Raw genomic sequence first — 22,856 nt, forward strand, 5'->3', positions numbered from 1 at the left:
TACACCAATGACTGTCATTGTGCAGAGAATCAGATGAGAGAGGGAGTCAAATCAAGACATGAGTGTTGAGAATACTGAGATATAGAGATTAAGACACTTGTTTCAAGGCACCATAGTTTTATTAATGGTGTCTCCTTTGTAGAAAATGACTGGAGTCAATAGGGAGTGCGTGCCCCTGTTCCAATTAAGGTGAAGGACCAAGAGCTAAAGATTCCTGGGTAATTGCTGTACATACCTGCCTTTTTGTACAAACTTGCCTTTTGTTACTAGCTACAAAAATATGGAATTGCTTTTTGTAGCTAACAATAAAGGGCAATGCTGGGTTAAGAGAAAGAGGCCTAGCCTGTTTCTGTTCACTTTTTTGAGCTACAGCAAGTCTAAGGCTGGGTCTACACTACCCGCCTGAATCGGCGGGTAGAAATCGACCTCTTGGGGATCGATTTATCGCGTCCCGTCGGGACGCGACAATCGATCCCCGAATCGACGCTCTTACTCCACCAGCGGAGGTGGGAGTAAGTGCCGTCGACGGGAAGCCGCAGAGGTCGATTTTGCCACCGTCCTCACAGCGAGGTAAGTCGGCTGCAATACGTCGAATTCAGCTACGCTATTCACGTAGCTGAATTTGCGTATCTTAAATCGACTCCCCCCTGTAGTGTAGATGTAGCCTAACGAAATTGGAACTTATGGTTCATTAAATAGTTTCAGCAGGATATTTTTTATTTTTAAACCCCAATCTGAATGGAGTATTTAATTTTATCATTTTCAATTAACTTTTTTTCTTTTCTATTTAAAAACATTCCTCTCAACTGTTGTGACCATAAATACCCTTTGTGTTAATGCAGGAGAGCCTGGAAGGTTAACTAACGATAAAGAAAAAACAAAACATTATTCTTCAAGGTGAAACGTTAAAAAAACAAAGCAAAAAACAGTAAATTAAAATTCTAAGGTTCCTTCTGATTTAAACTTTAACAAATTACTAATAGGTAAGAATTTCACAGTGTTGCCAGAAGTCACAATTTTGACTGATCAAGTTTGCCACAAGTCACATGATATTTAATGTTTTTCTTAACGCTCTGGCTCTTGAAGACCTTTCATTAAGTGAGAATCAGTTTGTTTCTGTTTTTAAAGTTTCTAGCCATCCTGATTGTGGAGTACAAGTTTAAAAACGTGACCCAAGTACATCCCAGAGACTCAAAACCCAACCCATTAAAAAAAATATCATGATTTGGGGGGCTTGAGTCATGGTTTTTTAATACTTGGTGCTGGCAATACTATACATGTCCTTTTAGATAGTGATAGAATCATGGAATTTAGAGATTAAAAAAACCATACAGAGGGCCTAATTCAAGACAGAGTTAATGGGGAGTTTTGCTAATGACTTTAATGGGATGATAAGATCAGTCTCCCAAGAATTCTCACTTGTTACATATACTTTGAAAACTGCCTTTGGGGTGAATGCACCCAGCCTGGTTAGGAACCCTCCTGCACAAGCTGTGAAGTGGCATCAGAGCTGCTTCATAGAGGTTACTCCAGTATAGCGGCTGGACTAACCTCCATGGGCACTTAGGCCTGGTCTACACTATGACTTTAATTCGGATTTAGCAGCGTTAAATCGAATTAACCCTGCACCCGTCCACACAACGAAGCCATTTATTTTGAAACAAAGGGCTCTTAAAATCGATTTCTGTACTCCATCCCGACGAGCAGAGTAGCGCCAAAATCGATATTGTCATTTCGAATTAGGGTTAGTGTGGCCGCAATTTGATGGTATTGGCCTCCGGGAGCTATCCCACAGTGCACCATTGTGACCGCTCTGGACAGCAATCTGAACTCGGATGCAATGGCCAGGTAGACAGGAAAAGCCCCGAACATTTGAATTTTATTTCCTGTTTGCCCAGCGTGGAGAGCACAGGTGACCACAGAGAGCTCATCAGCACAGGTAACCATGCAGGCCGATAATCGAAAAAGAGCACCAGCATGGACCGTATGGGAGGTACTGGATCTGATCGCTATATGGGGAGAGGATTCAGTGCTAGCAGAACTTCGTTCGAAAAGACGAAATGCCAAAACTTTTGAAAAAATCTCCAAGGGCATGATGGAGAGAGGCCACAATAGGGACTCAGATCAGTGCCGCGTGAAAGTCAAGGAGCTCAGACAAGCCTATCAAAAAACAAAGGAGGCAAACGGTCGCTCCGGGTCAGAGCCGCGGACATGCTGCTTCTACGCCGAGCTGCATGCAATTCTAGGGGGGGCCGCCACCACTACCCCACCTCTGACCGTGGATTCCGAGACGGGGATAATCTCATCAGCTACACGCGAGGATTCTGCGGACGGGGAAGAGGAGGAGGAGGAGGACGAGCTTGTGGAGAGCACCCAGCACTCCGTTCTCCCCAACAGCCAGGATCTTTTTCTCAGCCTGACTGAAGTACCCTCCCAACCCAGTATCCAAGACCATGACCCCATGGAAGGGACCTCAGGTGAGTTTACCTTTTAAAATATAAAACTTGTTTTAAAAGCAAGCCTTTTTTAATGATTACTTTGCCCTGAGGACTTGGGATGCATTCGCGGCCAGTACAGCTACTGGAAAAATCTGTTAACATGTCTGGGGATTGAGCAGAAATCCTCCAGGGACATCTCCTTGAAGCTCTCCTGGAGGTACTCCAAAAGCCTTGCCACAAGGTTTCTGGGCAGTGCAGCCTTATTCCGTCCTCCATGGTAGGACACTTGACCATGCCATGCTTGCAGCCAGTAATCTGGTATCATTGCATGACAAAGCCTGGCAGCGTATGGTCCCGGTGTTTCCTGGCATTCAAGCAACAGCCGTTCTTTATCTCGCTGTGTAATCCTCAGGAGAGTGATATCGCTCATGGTAACCTGGTTGAAATACGGGAATTTAATTAAGGGGACAGAGGTGGCCGTTCCTACTGGGCTGTTTGCCTGTGGCTGAAAAGAAATCCTTCCCTGCAGTTAGCCAAGCGCGGGGGGGGGGGGGGGGGGGGGGGGGGGGGGGGGAAGAGGGGAGATTGGCCCAGAGCTTTTTGCGTTTGGCTAGCAGGGATCTTCCCGGATACCAGCCACGCGGTGGGGGGAGGGGTAAAGCGATCATCCAGAGAATTGGATGGGGGGGGGTTAGTTTGTTTTCTGCTGCTGAATGTTAACAGGAAAACTGCAGCACTCAACGGGCTTTGCTTGGTATGTGGGAAAGGAGGGCGCAGAAGCCGAAAGACAATGGCTTACCATGGCCGCATGCAAGCCGAATTCTGTTGCCCGGACCTGCGTCTGTGATCTCTAGCAGCAAATCCACAGGCATTCAATATTAAGAGGCAAAATGCGACCTTGCACAGAAATCACATGTGCTATGTAATGTGAATAGTGTTGGTCACCGTGAAAGAGTACAAGCATTGATCTGCAAAATGTATCTTTTTAAAAAATTCTCTCCTTTTTTCCCCTCCCTCCAGCAGCTGCAAATTTTTCAAGCCTCCCTCCTCCGTCCCGAAGGCTCTCTCAAATAAGGCGTCGGAAAAAGAAGACGCGAGACGAGATGTTCGCAGAAATCATGGAATCCATCCGCAGTGAAAGAGCTCATCTGAATGAGTGGAAGGACACGGTTTCAAAGTATAGGAAAGAAGCCAGTGAACGTGAGGACAGGAGGGACCAACGTGAGGACATGAGGGACCAATGTGAGGAGAGGAGAGACGCTCGAGATGAGAGGTGGCGGCAGGAAGATCAGAGGAGGCAGGATGCAACGCTGGGGCTGCTGCGTGAGCAAAAAGACATGCTCCGGCGTCTGGTGGAGCTTTAGGAACGGCAGCAGGATAACAGAGTGCCGCTACAGCCCCTGTATAACCCCCCTCCCCATGTTCCATAGCCTCCTCACCCAGATGTGTAAGAACGCGGGGAGGAGGGGAGGGGAGGCTCTGTACACCCTCCCATTCCACCCCAGTGGACAGCCCAAGCAAAAGGCTGACATTTTTTTAAAGCTTTTTTTAGTGGCCTTTTCCTTCCCACCGATCCTCCTCCCAAACGCCACCCGGGTTCTCTCCCTCTTTTTATAATCAATTAATAAAGAATAAATGATTTTTAAACAATAGTGACTATTTCTTTTTAAAGCAATCTGGGGGAAGGGGGAGGGTGGGTTCCTTACAGAAAATGAGTCAATAAAGGGGGCGGGTTTTCATGAAGGAGAAACAAACAGAAATTTCACACTGTAGCCTGGCCAGTCATGAAACTGGTTTTCAAACAGCGCTTCCTGGTGTGCTCTTCTAATCACCCTGGTGTCTGGCTGCGCGTAATCAGCAGCCAGGCGATTTGCCTCAGCCTCCCACCCCGCCATAAAGGTCTCCCCCTTACTTTCACAGAGATTGTGGAGCACACAGCAAGCAGAAATAACAATGGGGAGATTTCTTTGGCTGAGGTCTGAGCGAGTCAGTAACTATCGCCAGCGACCTTTTAAATGGCCAAATGCACATTCTACCACCATTCTGCACTTGCTCAGCCTGTAGTTGAACAGCTCCTGACTCCTGTCCAGGCTGCCTGTGTATGGCTTCATGAGCCATGGCATTAAGGGGTAGGCTGGATCTCCAAGCATAACTATTGGCATTTCAACATCCCCAACGGTTATTTTCTGGTCCGGGAAGTAAGTCCCTTGCTGCAGCCGTTTAAACAGAGTAGTGTTCCTGAAGACGCGAGCAACATGAACCCTTCCCGGCCAGCCCACGTTGATGTTGGTGAAACGTCCCTTGTGATCCACCAGTGCTTGCAGCACCATTGAAAAGTACCCCTTGAGATTTATGTACTGGGTACCCTGGTGCTCCGGTGCCAAGATAGGGATATGGGTTCCATCTATCGCCTCATCACAGTTAGGGAATCCCATTGCAGCAAAGCCATCCACTATGACCTGCACATTTCCCAAAGTCACTACCTTTCGTAGCAGCACCTCAGTGATTGCTTTGGCTACTTGGATCACAGCAGCCCCCACAGTAGACTTGCCCACTCCAAATTGATTCCCGACTGACCGGTAGCTGTCTGGCATTGCAAGCTTCCACAGGGCTATCGCCACTCGCTTCTCAACTGTGAGGGCTGCTCTCATCTTGGTATTCTGGCGTTTCAGGGCAGGGGACAGCAAGTCACAAAGTTCCATGAAAGTGCCCTTACACATGCGAAAGTTTTGCAGCCACTGGGAATCGTCCCACACCTGTAACACTATGCGGTCCCACCAGTCTGTGCTTGTTTCCCGGGCCCAGAATCAGTGTTCCACGGATAGAACCTGCCCCATTAACAACATGATCGCCAAAGCACCAGGGCCCGCGGTTTGAGAGAATTCTGTGTCTGTGTCCATGTCCATGTCCTCATCACGCTTGTCGCTGTGCTGCCGTCGCTGCCACCTCCTCACCTCGTTTTTCTGGTCCTGGCTCAGCATAAACTGCACGAGAACGCGCGAGGTGTTTACAATGTTCATGACTGCTGTCTTGAGCTGAGCGGGCTCCATGCTTGCCGTGGTATGGAGTCTGCAGTGTTCACCCAGGAAAAAAGGCGCGAAATGGTTGTCTGCCGTTGCTTTCATGGAGGGAGGGGTGAGGCTGTACCCAGAACCACCTGCGACAATGTTTTATGCCCCATCAGGCACTGGGATCTCAACCCAGAATTCCAATGGGTGGGGGAGACTGCGGGAGCTATGGGATAGCTACCCACAATGCAACGCTCCGGAAATCGACACTAGCCCAGGTACATGGATGCACACCACTGAATTAATGAGCTTAGTGTGGCCGCATACATTCGACTTTATACAATCTGTTTCCAAAATTCGAATTAATCCCACAGTGTAGACATACCCTTACACTGCCTTCCACAATGCTGGTTAATGGTGAGAGAATTCACACAGCAGTAGATCATCTGGACCCAACCATACCTTACCTCCCTACCACAGGAAGCTCACACAGAGTGGTGTGTCCTTACCACATCATCCCTGCATCCAGCCCCTTCCGATTTTATGCAATGACTGTGCACCCCCTTTCATTGCCAAGGAGCCCCCTGTCTCCATAGAAAGCGTTTGCTTTGCCCTTTAGACAAATAGAATAGCAAATGGGAAACAGCTCAAGAGTGCAATATCAATTAGCACACAGCTCAGCTACCTCCAACTTTGTTCATTAGTTATGCTTCTTCTCACAAACACCAATGGTGTTCAACAGCTTGTCAGGATGCATGTCTTGTCTACAGCTGATTAGGCTGTACAGCAACACTTAAAACACACAGTAACACATACATACATTATTTTTAAATGGCTGCAAATGTATCTGCCACTGTAGGTTTTATGCCCTGATTTTTCTTCTCTAGTCACTTCCCCTGAGAAAACACCATTCCATCTTTTTTGTGGTTCAAAGCACTGGGGATTAAATCCATTCATCTTTCTAATGCTCTATTATGTACAGGGACTAAGCCCGTTACAGCTCTGGAATCATTTGACTTGCACAACCGCATTTTATAATCATCTTTTTTGGCAGCCCTATGTGACAAGCAGCACCTTCCTGGCCGAGGAGAAATAGACAAGATTGTCAACTCAGCTTCTTCATCACCCACAAGGACTGCTGTTGAATAAAATCCAGAGAGGCAGCACAGTTCCTCTCACAGGACGCCCATCCCCTGAAGGCTTGGATGCCAACAGTAACTTGTATATGGTTTTACAGTGCATAGCAGGAATAATTTTTCTGCATCTCAGCAAACTTTAGGACTCGGGTGTGCATGGCTCCTGCACAGATGCACAGGGGTGGTGAAGGGCTGAGAGTCCCTGAGCACTAATGAGCAGGGACTCCTCTTTGCTTACCACCCCTGAATACACGATACACCATCCGCCTTAAACGGGGTGTGGGGTTGCTGTAGCAAGTACATTGCTGCCGCACACTAGGAAGCTTTTACATATACTGTGCCTCATACAGACCCTTCAGGAGGCCCACACAGCTCAGCACTGTTCACAGCATGAGTGTAGGCCTATCCTCTCAAGGCAAAAAGTCTGACCCTTTGGGTTTCTGGTCATCTGCTCCTGAGGTAGGACCCTCAGATTTCCTAGTCCCATATAACACATGCTGGTAGAAACATGTACACTACTTTCTATCACAGATCTTCACAACTACTCAAAGAGAAAGAGGCAAGATGTTATATTTGGGTTTAACTTATATTATATAATAACCAGCATGGGTTCATAAAGAATCAATGTTGTCAGCCGAACTGGATTGCTTTGACAGAATCTCAAAATCAAAGTCTGAAGGGAATGCAGTACAGGGCATATGTTGGGATTTAATATCAACTCAAAATCTTACTTGAAAAATTAATTCAAATTGCCTTGTGCAGGGGACAGACACATGGAAAACTAGTTAAAAGAGTATAAAGCAAAAGTGGGGGTGGATGAGAGATCTCTTATGGGATATCAAAAATATCACCAATACCTAGTTCTTACGTAGCGCTTTTCATCCAAAGATATCAAAGCGATTTACAAAGAGGGTCTGTATCATTAGTATCAGGGATCAGTATTAAGTCCTGGAGTATTTAAGATCTTTGTTAGTTATCTGGAAACATGCTAGTGAAATCTGTAGACAATGTTAAATTGGGAAGAGTTGACTTCCAATCAAGACAGAGAAAATGCAAAGACTTAGAAAGATTAGAAACGTGCAAAATAACAGAATTCAGTTTGTAAAGGATACAAAATAATACAGCTGGAGGAAAACAATCTGAACTATAATCCATAGGAGAGATAACCCTGGATGAAGTAGTCCTCAGGTGATAGAGGTCAGCAAATTAGATGCGTGTTTGGAGTGATATATGGCAGCCAAGAAAAGGACAATGTAATTTTAGGAGTATAAAGACTGAGGTCAGGTGTATTTAGAGCAAGGACCTATAGTCCCTCTCTCTATGGTTCTGGTGCGACTGTACCCGGAATACTGTGTATATTTCCAAGCACCACGTTATCAGAAAGATACTAACAAAGTGGAGGGAGTTCACACAAGAGCTACAATGGTGATCTGAGTTACTGACTGATGAGAAGAGATTAAAAGGGGAGAGAGCGCGCGAGAAAGATGTTTGGCTAAGAGATGACAGAATACCAAATTTCTGAAGAGAGTGTAAACCCCCAACAGTTAAGGGGAAATAGTTAATTAGTTATGGAGAAACAAGAGATCTACATTTGGGAAAGAAACATTTAGGCTGAATATCGGGAGAAGTTTCCCCAGCCTAATACACTTTGCTCTCAAGAATGGTCTCTCAATAGTAGGGGTGAACTTTTAAAATTCTACTAAACAAGCCATTGGGAAATGTTAAAGGTGGATCAATCAGACAACTAGATGACATAAGATGAGCATTCCATCTCTAGCTTCTATTATCCTCTGGATTTTGTCAGCTATACTGATAGCTGTTTGCAGCCAATACCATTCTCCTGCTGTGATCTCATGAAATCTCACAAGCTATCCAGGATTGGGCCAGGTATTTGAATGGAAGACCCACTCCCAAGGAAAGTCTTCAGTGGTTTAGGAAGCGGTGCTGAGAGATCCAATAGGGTACTCCTCTATCTGAACCAGTACCGAACCATTGCCCTAGAACTGCATTATGGCAAATAGTACACTTGCTGACTTCTGTGATGGTACGGAAAACTCAGGGCCCTGATCACTTACAGAGAGAAAAGAACCCATGACCCCTTTTGCAGAAATGGAGACACTAGACCTAGTGTCCTAGCCAAACGCCAGTTTTGGTAGCTGCATTCTGCCTACCTACATTCCCCTGACAATTTTAATCAGAGATGATCTTATTCTTTGCTGCTTCCCCTGAGGGGTAGTATAATGCTGCTGTGTTATGTTAAACAGTTGCCATGTTCCACACCAGGCCAGTGGTGGCGTAAGCAAGTTATGTATATGCAAGTACATAAAGTTCTTTACATAAAAAAGTACAATATAAACGTAAGATATTGTTATTCATTAGAATTTGAGTTTGCTTTTTGTTCCAGATCAGAAGTGTACTTTTTTTAATAAAAGTAATCCAGGCATGACTGTATAAAGCAATAAACATATCCAGTCAGTTGAGGTGATGCTCATCAGCAAAGCTGAACAAAAAAGTCTGATCAGTATTTGTACAACTTGTTATTATAGTGTTGGCAGTTGGGAATAAATAACATTTTTCTGTTATACCTCTAAGTAATTCTATTCTAGAAAGAACAAGTATTAAAAACACCACACCTCCACCTTCTTCAAAAGAGGTAAACACCTTTAAAGGCTGGTTAATTTAGGGGTCATTTGCTATTTTAACAAATATATCCTCAGCAGCTGTAGGATTCTGCTGTATGTAATAGCAAAGAAAAATGTGGTCATACATCTGGAAAATACCTGAAACACACATTGATCTAGCTTTCCACTTTAACTCTATTTATATTTCACTACAAAATCAGTTACAGTAACACATGTGCTTCCTAGGACATTTAGATGAAGCATTTCCAGAGTCTGTTTTCTGTCGATAAACTGAGTTACTAAAAATACAGTTCCATTCAGTTGCTATTTGCAAAGTAAAGAATGCTTTTTATAGAAACCCCTCCTTCATGCCTGATACTTTGCCAGCAAGCAGGGTCAGAACTACCAATCCAGCTCTCAGCTCTTGCTCTCTCAGACACAAGGACATTCAATTCATGTCGGGAAAGCGAGGGAACCTGTGACAATTAAAGATTTAAATATATAGTTGAAAGTTTTCCAAAGAGACAACGTACATAAGCCAGAGTTCCAGCTGCAAACTCATCATGACAAAATTCAGTGATGATCTTTGGCTAAGAAACAAAGCAAACTAGTGACAGGGCTTGCAAGGGTGAAGTCACTCACTGCCCAGGGTCATCTTGACACAGAGAGTTTGTAAGGAAGAAAGCCATAGACCTTGGGCTTTTTTCTAAATGATTTACCAAAAGGAAACAGGTTTCAGAGTGGTAGCCATGTTAGTCCTTATCAGCAAAAACAATGAGGAGTCATTAGAGTTAGTCTCTAAGGTGCCAAAAGGAAACAGTACATGGGAAATAATAATGAATTCACACATTAAAAAACAAAATCATGAGGATCATGACAAAAACCCCTGGAAATTCCTGCCTAAGAATGAAAAGTAACACACGGAATAGTTTCAAAACAGCATACAGGGATTCAGTTGCATGACTCCCATTGACCTGAATGAGAGTTACACAGCCAAGTCTCTGTGCACTGCTTTGATAATTGACCCCTTTGACACACTCCTGTATCGGCTAACACCTACACACAACAGGTGTCCCTATGCTATTTCCCCAGTGCACCCCATTATGCCGGTATGTTGGAGGACACAAATGGTTCATTTCCTCATTGAATGTGAATCTCCTAGCTTTTCTTGTTTCCTGTCACAGCCTTTAAGTCCTTTTCTTTGTTCACTTTTAAAATACCTCTTATATTTTGAGGCTGCAGAACCAATTGTGGGGAGACAGAGACAAATTTAGTCAGTGGTCTGCTGCATGCCTGAGCAGATAAAAGTAGTTCATGTTGCATAGTCCAACCAGGCAGATGAGAATTTACTGCATACACGAAAATAGGGCTGGCATGAGCACTGATTTTGTGTTAAAAACAAACTCCTTCAGCCACTGAAAGCTGCTATACATAAACTGACTTTCATCCCAATGACAATTTCCCCCCCAAAATAGGAACAGTTTGGGAGTAATGGCCTACACAATTTAGTTTTTAATATAGAACAAATGTTGAGTTAGAAAAGCAAAACGTGTTTAAAATGATTGCACGCTGGTTTCTCAAAATGTGTTCAGCATTCCACTGACCCAAATTTCTCTCCTGTATTTCAGTGGTTTCCAGATAGATCTGAGAAAATAAAATAGATTACACCACACAATGGTGTAGTAGAAAGGTTTAGTCAGCATGAGCGCATTTCTTAAGAGTAGCAAATTCACACACATACTACGCAGGTCATCCTAGATGAGTTCATGGGTGGTGTCAAAAGTGCAATTTAACAACATGGCTATTATCTCCACATAGGTGGTGGTGGTGTAAATACGGCTGACTGGTCATTGGTACACAGCTTAATTAATTTATGTTAATATATATGAACTGCTGGCAATTGAGTGAGAAACACAACTTCTCAGAAGAGGCAGAAGTAAAATGCAAGTAAATTCATATAATCCCCCTGCAAGCAACACAAATTTGTCATGCTAGTTTTTGGAAGATTTATGCATCTAAGACAGCTTAGAAAGGAACATTTAAATACAGTAAATTTAGTTGCGTAGCAGAAAACTGGTTTTATTAATATATTTAAGATATGTACCTATGGAACATGTTAAAATCCTAACATTTATTTAAATGACTGCAGATTTTAATCACTCTTTCAAAACTGTTTGGTTTTCCATAATGATGGCGCAAATGCAATAGTCACTTACTGTCTCATTACTATTGCAAAACCATTAGCATCTTGGCAGTTAGATTCAAATATCATCCTGTCAGAAGCTTTGAAACTTGAATCTGAGGAAAGTTGTGGGCCTTGCATTCACTGGGCTGAAATGTTTAATTTTGTAGTAACCTGAACAGTCATAGAGCCAGAAGGATTGGGGTGTGTGTGGGAGGGGAGTGGGGGGGGGGGGAGGGGGGAACAACTGTACACATGCTTTTCAGCACAGCAATACAAGAGGAAACAGCACACTTCTTCCCATGAACAAATAAATTTGAGGAACATTTTCAGCTTAAATTTGCATTTATCAGCCTACCATTGGTGACAATTCTCTCATTCATAAGAGATATGCACTAATCTGTGACTCCAGTGGCATGATCCACCAATATAAAACAAATTTCTATCTTGCTGTAATGCAAGCTTAACAATCAAATCATTTTAAGGTCTAAAATTTAAACTGATTTTACAGTAAATTTCTTTGTAAATTAAGTGTCTATTACAGCAGATTAGAAAGTAGTTTTACAGTCTCTTATTATGGGTTCCAGTACTAGTAAACTCACTAAAAAAACCATAACCTTAGTAGCACTTCACATTCAGAGAAAATAAAGACCCCAACTTCCTTTGTAAATGTACTAATTCTCTTTGAAGTTTTACATTTTATTCCTACCTAGAACACAGTTACATCTTTCTAGCTTTATAACTTTCTTTAAAAAAAAAAAAAAACACGCACTCCCCCCACCCCCAGATTTTACAGGGTAACAGACATAAGCAAAACATATTCAGGTGAAGATTTCTGCATTGCTGCCAGTTTTCCTCTAAATGCAGAGACATTTTGAAAAACCTACTTTGCTGAGATTTGCATTTTTAAAAATCACCACTAAAATAAAACAGTATTAATATAATCATTTTTTTTTCTTTCAAATAGCTGAAAATGTATATGTGGATTATTTTAATTTCTTATGACAACATGGTTCATGTATTATTGGCCATCTGACTGGCTAGTTAGACAAAGAAGTCTCTGGCCATCTGTGGCTCCTTCTAGTTAACAAACAATTACAGTAGATGCTGGCTAATTCCCACTTGGCTAAACTGCAAATCTGATCATTCTTACAATAACCCAATGGTTTCTTGCCACTTTTAAGCAAAGATTTAATAGCAAGGACTTATAACTAACATTTCATTATGGTTACACCACAGTACAATACATTTACTTGTATAGTATAATGTGTTACATAATTACACGTACACTTGTCAACATACAAGAACAGCGTATATTTTTTTTACCCAATGTGTACGCTTACTCCACAAAATTACTAATCCACAAAATTCAGCAACCCACAATGGGCTTCCCTGCTAAATTAATTAATCACGATCTACTATGGCCTAATCTACACTACCGCTTAATTCAATACAAGTTACATTGCTCGGGGTGAAACCCCCTCCTGAGTGATGTAATTTACATCAACTTAACGTGGTGTCTACACCGCGTTATGTCAGCGGGAGACGCTCTCCCATAGACATATCTTCTGCCTCTCGTTGAGGTCGATTAATTATGTAGACAGAAGAGCACTCTCCTATCTACTTATTGAGGCTTCATCAGACCTGCTAAATCGACACCACTGAGCCAATCGATCGCAGAAGTGCCGAGTTAGCACCGTAATGAAGACAAACCCTATATGAAATGAAAAATAATCTGATTAGAGTTTCACTTCAGCTCTGGTGAAAATTATACGGAATATCTAAGGCTTGCCATCTGGAGAACAAATGAAAGTGATGTGATTGTTACTCACTACAAAACACTGTTTCTCTAATCAGCCGTCATTTTATATTAGCAATGCAACAGGGAGTACACAGTCTGCCTAATACTCCCCAACCCACTCCAAAAGAGGGTATATTAGGAGGCATGAGACATAGAATAGAATAGAAAACAAGAGGAGGTTTACCTGCAGTGTCAGGATGTCCTGCCGAGTAAAGGGTTCATCTGTCAGGAGATCCTTGTAGCTTTTTGTTTTTATGTTCAGCTGCTCAACTGCCTAACAGCCAGGTGGAAAACAAGAAATTAAAATGAGAAATTATCTGCTAGGCAAACGCAAGACATCTTGCACCCCTTAAAAATATACAGGATGACGTAAACAAATTAGAGACATTCACCTCCAATAGATGATCACATTGTTTCACTGGGCTCCTTTACTGATTTTGGAAAACATATGTATTTCTTTCCTAACCATTTGACTCAACAATCTATAATAAAAAAATCTTTTATTTAGGACTCTGTAGCTACATACATTGTTGCTACATGTTTTTCAGACAAAATTCCACATAAGAATGGAAAGAAAAGCACAAAAAGAAAATCCTGTCATCTGTTTTCTAGATTATAGTTAAAATGCACAGAACCACATTTTTATGTGTGGAGCAATATTAATCTCTAATTTAACAGGTGCAATGAAAGTGATTTACAAAATGGGCAGCAGTTTACAGGATGGTAGGAATCAACATCAAAGAAACGCATTGTACTCCTCAACAAATAAAATAATCAAACCAGAATCATCACTACATCACTTCATGAAAGACACAGCTTTACTTAAAAGGAAAGAAACAGATGTACTCACACTCAAGTGCCTTCTCCTACCCAGAACCAAAATTGCTAATATTTTTTCTGCTACTTTAAAAAAGTCTAGAAATGAATGCGTGGCTTATATAACCTAGGGATAAATTACACTGGCCAGAGTGATGTATAATGCACAGCATTTGCTCACAAGTTTCCCCACACATCTGCTCAGCTGAGCGTCTATTTAACAGGGTATGCAAATTGTGGCAAAATGGGTAGCAGTTTTACTATATGGGCAAGCATCTATTAAGGACTAGGCTGCTAAGTCATTTTTACTTGTAATCAAAACAAAACTAGTATCCATGTTTCCAGAAGAGAATAGCAAGTATTTTAACCCAGTCTCATCTGTTCCCCTAACTGGAGATTTTAAAACATATAATGCCATTTAGAACTGGGACAACATATTGGGGTGGTTCTTTTGGGGTGGAGGTGGGGGGGAAGGGTTGGTGAATTTAGCCGCTTTTCTTGTTTGCAATTGTACAAAAACTGTTTTGTTTTGTTTTAAATTTCAGTATTTCAAACAGTTTGCTGTCTGTTTTGTGTGAACGAATTCCCGCTTGTGGACTGTTGACAAATGTTCACTGCATGTATTTCTTACAGTGCTTCTCAATCAGGGGTATGCAGAGGTCTTCCAGAGGGTACATCAACTCATCTAGATATTTGCCTAGTTTTATAACAGGCTACATAAAAAGCCTAGCAAAGTCAGTACAAACTAAAATTTAATACAGATAAAATGAGAAAGTAAGGAATTTTTCAGTACTAGTGCGCTGTGACACTTTTGTATTTTTATGTCTGATTTTGTAAGCAAATAGTTTTTAAGTTATCTGAAAGTCAGGGTACTCAAGACAAATCAAACTCCTGAAAGGGCTACAGTATTCTGGAAATGTTGAGACCCACTGTATTACAATACTGGATAGTCAAGCTGTGTACATGATCACCCAACGGTTTGAAACTGATTGTATGGCAAGGTTTGTATGAACAAACTTTTGCTCACACAAATGTTCACAAAATGTGAATAAAAAGTTGAAAAATGCCATTCAAGGAAAGATCTCAAATGTCCACTAATAAGTTATCTATTTTTCTCCAACTCCAGTTAAAATATTCTTGCTTACTGAAGAAGATTCGAAGCAGGCAATCTGCCCTTTGTGCATGGATATGTACTAGAAAGAAATGTTGTTAGGTTCACAGAAGATTTGTTTGTTCATTCAACTGAAAAACGTGTGACAGTGAATCAGGAGTTAAACATTCTGGCCTACAAATCTCTCTCGGGCTCAGCTACATGCAGCTTACTCAAATGACAGGCTTTAAAAGTAATATGCATCTTAAATCATTCGATCTGTCCATAAGGGGTGAAATTCATCCCTGTGAAAAGGCCAAAGGCCTCTGCTCCATTTCAGACCTATTTTGAAGACTTAGGTGGGATTTCAGTGTATAGGCCTCTTGCTGGCCCTAGGCACAGGGGTCGATTCCACCCTAATGGAGATAGCGTGGCTTAGAGCAGGGAACTAGGATTACCTGGGTTCTATTCCCCATGCTGCTCCTAGTTTGCTGCATGACCTTAGGGAAGCCTCTTCACTTCTATGTGCCTCAGCTTCGCTGTCTGTATCACAGGGATAACACTTACCCACCTCTGTAAAACTCTTTGAGAGCCTTGAACGAAAGATGCTACAAGTGTAAAACATTAACAGTGAAATGCAATGGAGAGCCTACCTCATAAGCAAATACATTTCCAGTTGTCTTGATAGCCACTATATGGGAATTATTGGTGAAGACAGTGAAGAGCACTGGACAGTGGTATTTACCTGTGGGGGAGGAGGGGAAAAAAAACACAAATTCTGCATGAGTTTCTGATGGTTGTTTAGACAAATGGAATGGTTGCTTTAGTTGGCTTTGTGAAGAATATTTACATTCTTTTTATAAAAACGCATTTTTTATGTTCAGTGTACAATTAGTGTTTTTTTTAATTCATGCTTTGTTTCTCTAGTATTTGTGAGTGGGTGAGGTAGAATGACACCTACAAGAATTATAAATCAAGAGAGAAAAATGGGTCTTTGAAGTCTACCATCCAGTAGCGAGCAACACAGTACGTCACATAATGAGGTTGGTGTCTACTCAGTATCACAATATAAATATCGTAATAACCAAGACACTCTTGTTGAGTGTGCCTTCTCACTACCCCCACCACCCCGTTTTCAGCATCCTTCTCAGGAACATATCTTGGTTTATATCCAGCAGAGGTGCAGATGAGATGGTGCCCTTTGCAGGTTCTGCTGGTAAGAAAAGGAAACACTTCGTATTCAATCTCAGTAAACAGAATTCCATTAAACTTAAGCACACGCTTTTCAATAAAGAACCTGGCTTCAGCTCAAATTGAGCTGTAAATTTTCCTAAGAGGGTCAGCATAAATATTAAACACATCTTACGTCAAGAAAGTGATGAAAGCCAACGGATCAAGAAAATGTATGGATAAACTTAGCAGAAAGCAATTAGAAGATTATTATTAATTCTTGATCAGTTTCCTAGATCGGGAATTCGGAAACAGCTTTGGCTCATTTGATTCTTTTCCTTCTAATTACAATCTGATAAATCACAAACAGGGAGAACTCAAAGATAGCTCAAAGCACCACCAAAACAGGACAGAGAAGCTCCTACAGATATTCACCCACTAGAGTCACCGAAAGACAGTGCTTCAGTCTCAGACTTGTAAAAGCAAGGATAAGAAATTTGGGGGATTTTTTTATTTACTAATCTACCCAAAACTGAAGGAAAGTTATCCACTTTATGAGACTGTGTAAGCTTCAGAGGCAAATTTAGAAGGTGTTTTATGGTGGGATGTCAGTACTTTGTCCCACTGAGGGACACACAAGCAAGCTACCCAGAGCCTGAGGCCTGTCCCCAAGTTACCTAAACTAAAGGAAACTGCAGTTGCTTTAATCTTTAACACACAAGAGCACTCCATGAAGATAGTGCTCCATCTTAATGTGAATGGAAGGTGCTCAGATAAAGACAGAGCATTACATGGCTTTTCCTGTAATCGCTCCTCTCCCCACTTTCTATATGAAAGAGGAGAACAGACACCTGGGCATGTGTTAAAATTCTATGAGCCATGTTTTAAGAAATGCCTGCAGTTAGGCAGAAATAAAGATCAATTCTCTTCCTTTCATACTGTAGCCCTTTTATTTCATCTAGCACCACCCGATGGGCTCTTCTTAAAAAAAGACTGTTTTGACAGTTCCCTGCTACCGTAAGCTCGCCTTTGTTATTATTTGTACTGTAGTAGTGCCTGTGCACACCAGCTGTGAAGCAGGACCCCACTATGCTAGCACTGTACTAACACAAATCACGATCCCTGCCCCAAAGCGTTTCAGCCTGCTAGCACGGACTCTGGCACTTGCACACTGATGACACCGCTAGCTACATATAGCCCACAGTAGTGGTAAGTGCTTCCCCCCCACCCCATTCCACCAGTCTTGGCTAGCAGCCTGCACTTCAGTATACATTTGCCAGTTCACCCACAACCTCAGGAGAGAAGGGTTAACTGAAAGCGACAAGTCTTTCCCTTGCAGATGGCATGGGCTCTCTCACCCATGGCAGCTCATGTAGTTCACGTACAATGAGTTGCTCTGACGAGAGAGCATTTCACAGTAGCGGAGACTCTTTTCCTCTGAGTATAACTGGTTCTGAGGAGCAACCCCATCATATTTATTAGTATCAGCTCCTGCTACCAAAAACAAAATCTCCATCCTGACCAGCAAGGTCAGGAGTGAAATTGCAATCAGTGCACAGCAATAGGGCCCATGCTCTAAGAATTGGTTACTGACTCTCCCAGCCACAGGTAAACTCTGAGCAGTATTCCCCAAAGCCAATACATTGTTAAAGCTGAGAATTTACTCCTCCTCCAAAAGAAGTGGCATTATTTTAGTTACAAATTTACACTGTAAAAAGTGAGGAAATTCTACTAGACGGTTCCAACTCCAGCCTTAATGCCCCATAACCTCATGTTCTCCCTTCCATACACAGATCAGAGACCTCCCTTTGCTCTTACCACTCTCTCATTCAGAATAAACACCTCCCATATTGCCAGCCCCTCCAGCAACCATCCCCTACCTAAAAGATTTAGTTGTCAATAGCCACACCACACAAAATTTTCAAGAGATACTAGTGATTTACCTGAGACACCATATAAAGGGACCTAGTTGTCACAAAGTGCACTCTCTGAAAACACTGGTCTACAATTTTTGAGAAGTCGTCTGCTTCAGAGATAAAATGTGCTATTTATTATGTATTTTGATGTGCTGAATTCAAATATGACAACTAAAACAACTGATTGGCTACTGTTTTAAGATATTTAAGTTTTTACATTTTATGTCTATGTATATTGTGTAGATAGAGTTTTAATCAAATTGTAAACCTAGGTCTTTTCATGTGTTTATGGTTGCTTTACATGATAATATTTCACCTCTCCTGTTTATGTAACACTTAAAAAAAAATCAGCAAAATGGTTATATAAATAAAATTTATTATGAAACAAAAGGCAAAAAACTATTATGTACATAGTTTAGTCCTATTCAGTGTCTACTCGGCGCTTCTTGGCTTGTTTCTTGTATTCATTAAATGGAGCATCTCTTGTCACTGTCCAGCAATAGTCTGCAAGTATTGATGGGCTCCATTTGCCCTGATAGCGTTTCTCCATTGTTGCAATGTCCTGGTGAAATCGCTTGCCGTGCTCGTCGCTCACTGCTCCGCAGTTCGGTGGAAAAAAATCTAGATGATAGTGCAAAAAATGTATCTTTAGTGACATGTTGCAACCAAGGCTTTTGTATGCCTTGAGGAGGTTTTCCACCAACAACCTGTAGTTGTCTGCCTTGTTGTTTCCGAGAAAATTTATTGCCACTAACTGGAAGGCTTTCCATGCCGTCTTTTCCTTGCCACGCACTGCATGGTCAAATGCATCACCTCGAAGAAGTTCAAAAATCTGAGGACCAGCAAAGACACCTTCCTTTATCTTAGCTTCACTTAACCTTGGAAATTTTCCACAGAGGTACTTGAAAGCTGCTTGTGTTTTGTCAATGGCCTTGACAAAGTTCTTCATCAGACCCAGCTTGATGTGTAAGGGTGGTAACAAAATCTTCTTTGATTCAACAAGTGGTGGATGCTGAACACACTTCCTCCCAGGTTCCAATGACTGTCGGAGTGGCCAATCTTTCTTGATGTAGTGGGAATCTCTTGCACGACTATCCCATTCGCAGAGAAAACAGCAGTACTTTGTGTATCCAGTCTGCAGACCAAGCAAGAGAGCAACAACCTTCAGATCGCCACAAAGCTGCCACTGATGTTGGTCATAGTTTATCCACCTCAAAAGTGGTTTCATGTTGTCATAGGTTTCCTTCATATGGACTGCATGACCAACTGGAATTGATGGCAAAACATTGCCATTATGCAGTAAAACAGCTTTAAGACTCGTCTTCGATGAATCAATGAACAGTCTCCACTCATCTGGATCGTGAATGATGTTGAGGGCTGCCATCACACCATCGATGTTGTTGCAGGCTACAAGATCACCTTCCTTGAAGAAGAATGGGACAAGATCCTTTTGACGGTCACGGAACATGGAAACCCTAACATCACCTGCCAGGAGATTCCACTGCTGTAGTCTGGAGCCCAACAGCTCTGCCTTACTCTTGGGTAGTTCCAAATCCCTGACAAGGTCATTCAGTTCACCTTGTGTTATGAGGTGTGGTTCAGAGGAGGAGGATGGGAGAAAATGTGGGTCCTGTGACATTGATGGTTCAGGACCAGAAGTTTCATCCTCTTCCTCGTCTGACTCAAGTGAGAATGACTCTGGTGCATCAGGAACCAGCAGTCCTTCTCCGTGGGGTACTGGGCATATAGCTGATGGAATGTTTGGATAATGCACAGTCCACTTTTTCTTCTTTGACACACCTTTCCCAACTGGAGGCACCCTGAAGAAGTAACAATTGCTGGTATGATCTGTTGGCTCTCTCCAAATCATTGGCACTGCAAAAGGCATAGATTTCCTTTTCCTGTTCAACCACTAGCGAAGATTTGTTGCACAAGTGTTGCAGCGTATGTGTGCGGCCCACCTCTTGTCCTTATCTCCAATTTTGCAGCCAAAATAAAGGTGATAGGCTTTCTTAACCATAGTGGTTATACTGCGCTTTTGTGATGCAAAAGTCACTTCACCACAAACATAGCAGAAGTTATCTGCACTGTTCACACAAGTACAAGGCATCTCTGCTCACTTTGGCTAAACAGAAATGTGTCCCTTTGCAAAATCAAACACTGACAAATAAGAGAGCATGACACTGTATGATTTCTAGATATAGGTCAATTTGTTCAGCAGAGTGATGTAAGCTTCGTTATGATTGCATCATCCATGACTTCTAGGAATAACATGATGCAATTCACATCATGTATGACGCAATACCAGCTTCAGATTGCATCATTCATTGTTTTGCCTAAAAAGCAAGTACTGTCCAAACCCAGTCATAGATTTATTCATAGATCCAGTCAAAGATGTATTTTAGTCATTTCTGGTTTAAACTGAGATCCCTTCCCTTTAAAACTCACTTATCCTCCGCCATTCCCAAGTCAAGGGTCGTATATACTGACCCAATAGCATATATTGAGAACTAGAGCCAATCAACAATTTTAAGGATCATTTTCGTTCTCAGTGACCCAGAATTAGTAAAGTTTGACTATATTTATTTCAGAAGCATTTTGGCTGTAGAGCAGTGAAATCAGGCCCCTCTAGGGTCTCTCAGGTTGGGCACTCAAACACTGAAGCACCCAAAATCACTAGTCATTTTTGAAAATCTGGGTACCTGTCTCCAACCTCTTTTTCTAGGGAAAATCAGAGGGTGGAGCCAACCAGGCTCCAATATCCGACCTATTCCAGCATGCTGGACTTCTTACAGTCAGGCTGGGACATGGAATGGAAACAATTTTGGTGACAGTAATGGGCCACCTCAGAAAGCCAGGGACAGAGACACATACACCTACTAGAAGGGGAGCTCTTCTTCGTTACTTATTCTAAGGATGAAGAGCCTAACCATAAATCGTATGCCTTTTTAGTTATATCCCTACTCCTGATGTATGATGCACATTATTATATACCCTGGACCCCTGAGAACGTTCTAATCTTTACCTGTACAAGCTAATTCATCTGAAAAAGGTTAAAGAATTACAATATTCATAACAAGGTTTAGAAACAAACTATGTTCCAACATGTCTCATGTACATTGCCCATGGAGGAATGCATTCATTTCAAGAATGACTTTTTGAAAGCAATTTTACTGAACTATGGGAGAGCAAAAAAAAAAAGAAATGGTGAGAATGCCTCTAAAAAACACATCTTTTTCTTCCCACACTTTACTCTTCGGCCTGCAATTTTTGTAATATTTAAATTAAAAATTCACCTTTGGGTTGAGATTAAGCATAAAATATTGCAGCCCAAAGGACACTGTTTTGCAAAAAGTTGTAAGTGGAAAAAAATAACAGTTCATGATGAAATGGCTCCTTTATACTTAAGAGTCTCTATTATGACTCCTTAATATGCTAAACTTGTCATTTTAGTTGAGCTAGTCCCACTTGAGTTAACAGCAGCTGTATAGCAAAATGCCCTGAATTGTGAGCTGAAAATATAATGGCCAAGATTTCCAAACGTGACCTCCATTTTGGGGTGTCCAACTTGAGATCCCCAAAAGCTGCCTTATTTTCAGAAAGTACTGAGCTGGAGTTATAGTAAATTGTGCACCCAAAAATTGCTATTAGTTTTTTAAAACCTTTATCAATTTGTTGATGTTTTACCAATTATGACAATGTTTTAAAGGCATTAAGATTTGTCAATTGAATGCAGAACTCTAAAGAAATCGGTTACCAATCATAGAACTCTTATGACAGACAGTGTGGTCTCGTGGATTTAGCCAAAGATTTAGGAGCTAGAAACTTATAAATTCTAATCCCATCTCCAACGCCTAGAGACCTTGTTGCCTACATTTTCCCCTCAGTAAAGAGATTATGATAATTATCTGCTTCACAGAGGTTTCATAAATTAATTGCATGTTATATGTTCTAATAACTTTACAGTCAAGTATTATAAATCAAACTATAATTTTCTCCCTTATATTATTGGTGGTTCTGGATTGATCCTTGATTTTACATCTTTAAGCCAGCAGAAGCATAACCACAGGCTCTTCTCTAACAGGTTGTTATTCAGAAAATGCCATGAACATGTTCCTCAGAAAACAATTATCTTGAGTTGTCAAATGAGTTATTGAGCATTTTGCCCCCAATTTTACCAGTGTCTTCAAAATGGAGTTCAAATCATGGAGGATTGATAAGGAGGACCAGTGAAGTCTGCTGAGTCACAACGCCCCACGGACTTACAATGAGCTCCATCAACTTCTATATGAGAGAGTCTCCCTTTCCCACAGTGTTACTATATCCTTAGCAAAGGTAGCATCTCCCTTTCCCTTGGTCTTTTAAAAGCCAGACACGATTCCACTGAATTGATTGGGAAGCTAGGGAATAACTAGCATGGGAAAATTAACATCTTTTCCAGGCTAATGTACTTCTAATTATGCTGTGACATAACACTGCAACATTAATGAAGACTTTATTATTTTATATTCTGTTGCACATTATCTCTGGATACTAAAGTAAGCCAGAGTGAAGGGTTAAGGTACAGGTTTAGATTCCTGTAGTAAATTGGCTATAGTAGTTGTGGGTATCGGCTAAAGATAACACACCATGTAATTTCACCTTTCCAGAAACTCTTACTCTCATCATGTAGTACCTT

At 41.7% G+C, this 22,856-nt stretch overlaps 1 protein-coding gene across 1 annotated transcript in view; it reads right to left on the reverse strand.

Moving 5' to 3' along the window:
- PPIL2 (peptidylprolyl isomerase like 2) overlaps nucleotides 1-22,856 on the reverse strand; it is a 139,376-nt gene that overhangs the window by 88,156 nt on the left and 28,364 nt on the right. The window contains exons 7-8 of the mRNA XM_005281101.5: nucleotides 15,746-15,837; nucleotides 13,371-13,460 (exon numbers count right to left, since the gene is read on the reverse strand). Coding sequence (XP_005281158.2) covers nucleotides 13,371-13,460; nucleotides 15,746-15,837 — 182 coding nt within the window. The remainder of the gene's footprint in view (nucleotides 1-13,370; nucleotides 13,461-15,745; nucleotides 15,838-22,856) is intronic.

The sequence above is a fragment of the Chrysemys picta genome, chromosome 15 (genome assembly GCF_011386835.1).
Source record: "Chrysemys picta bellii isolate R12L10 chromosome 15, ASM1138683v2, whole genome shotgun sequence".
Classification (NCBI taxonomy): domain Eukaryota; kingdom Metazoa; phylum Chordata; order Testudines; family Emydidae; genus Chrysemys; species Chrysemys picta.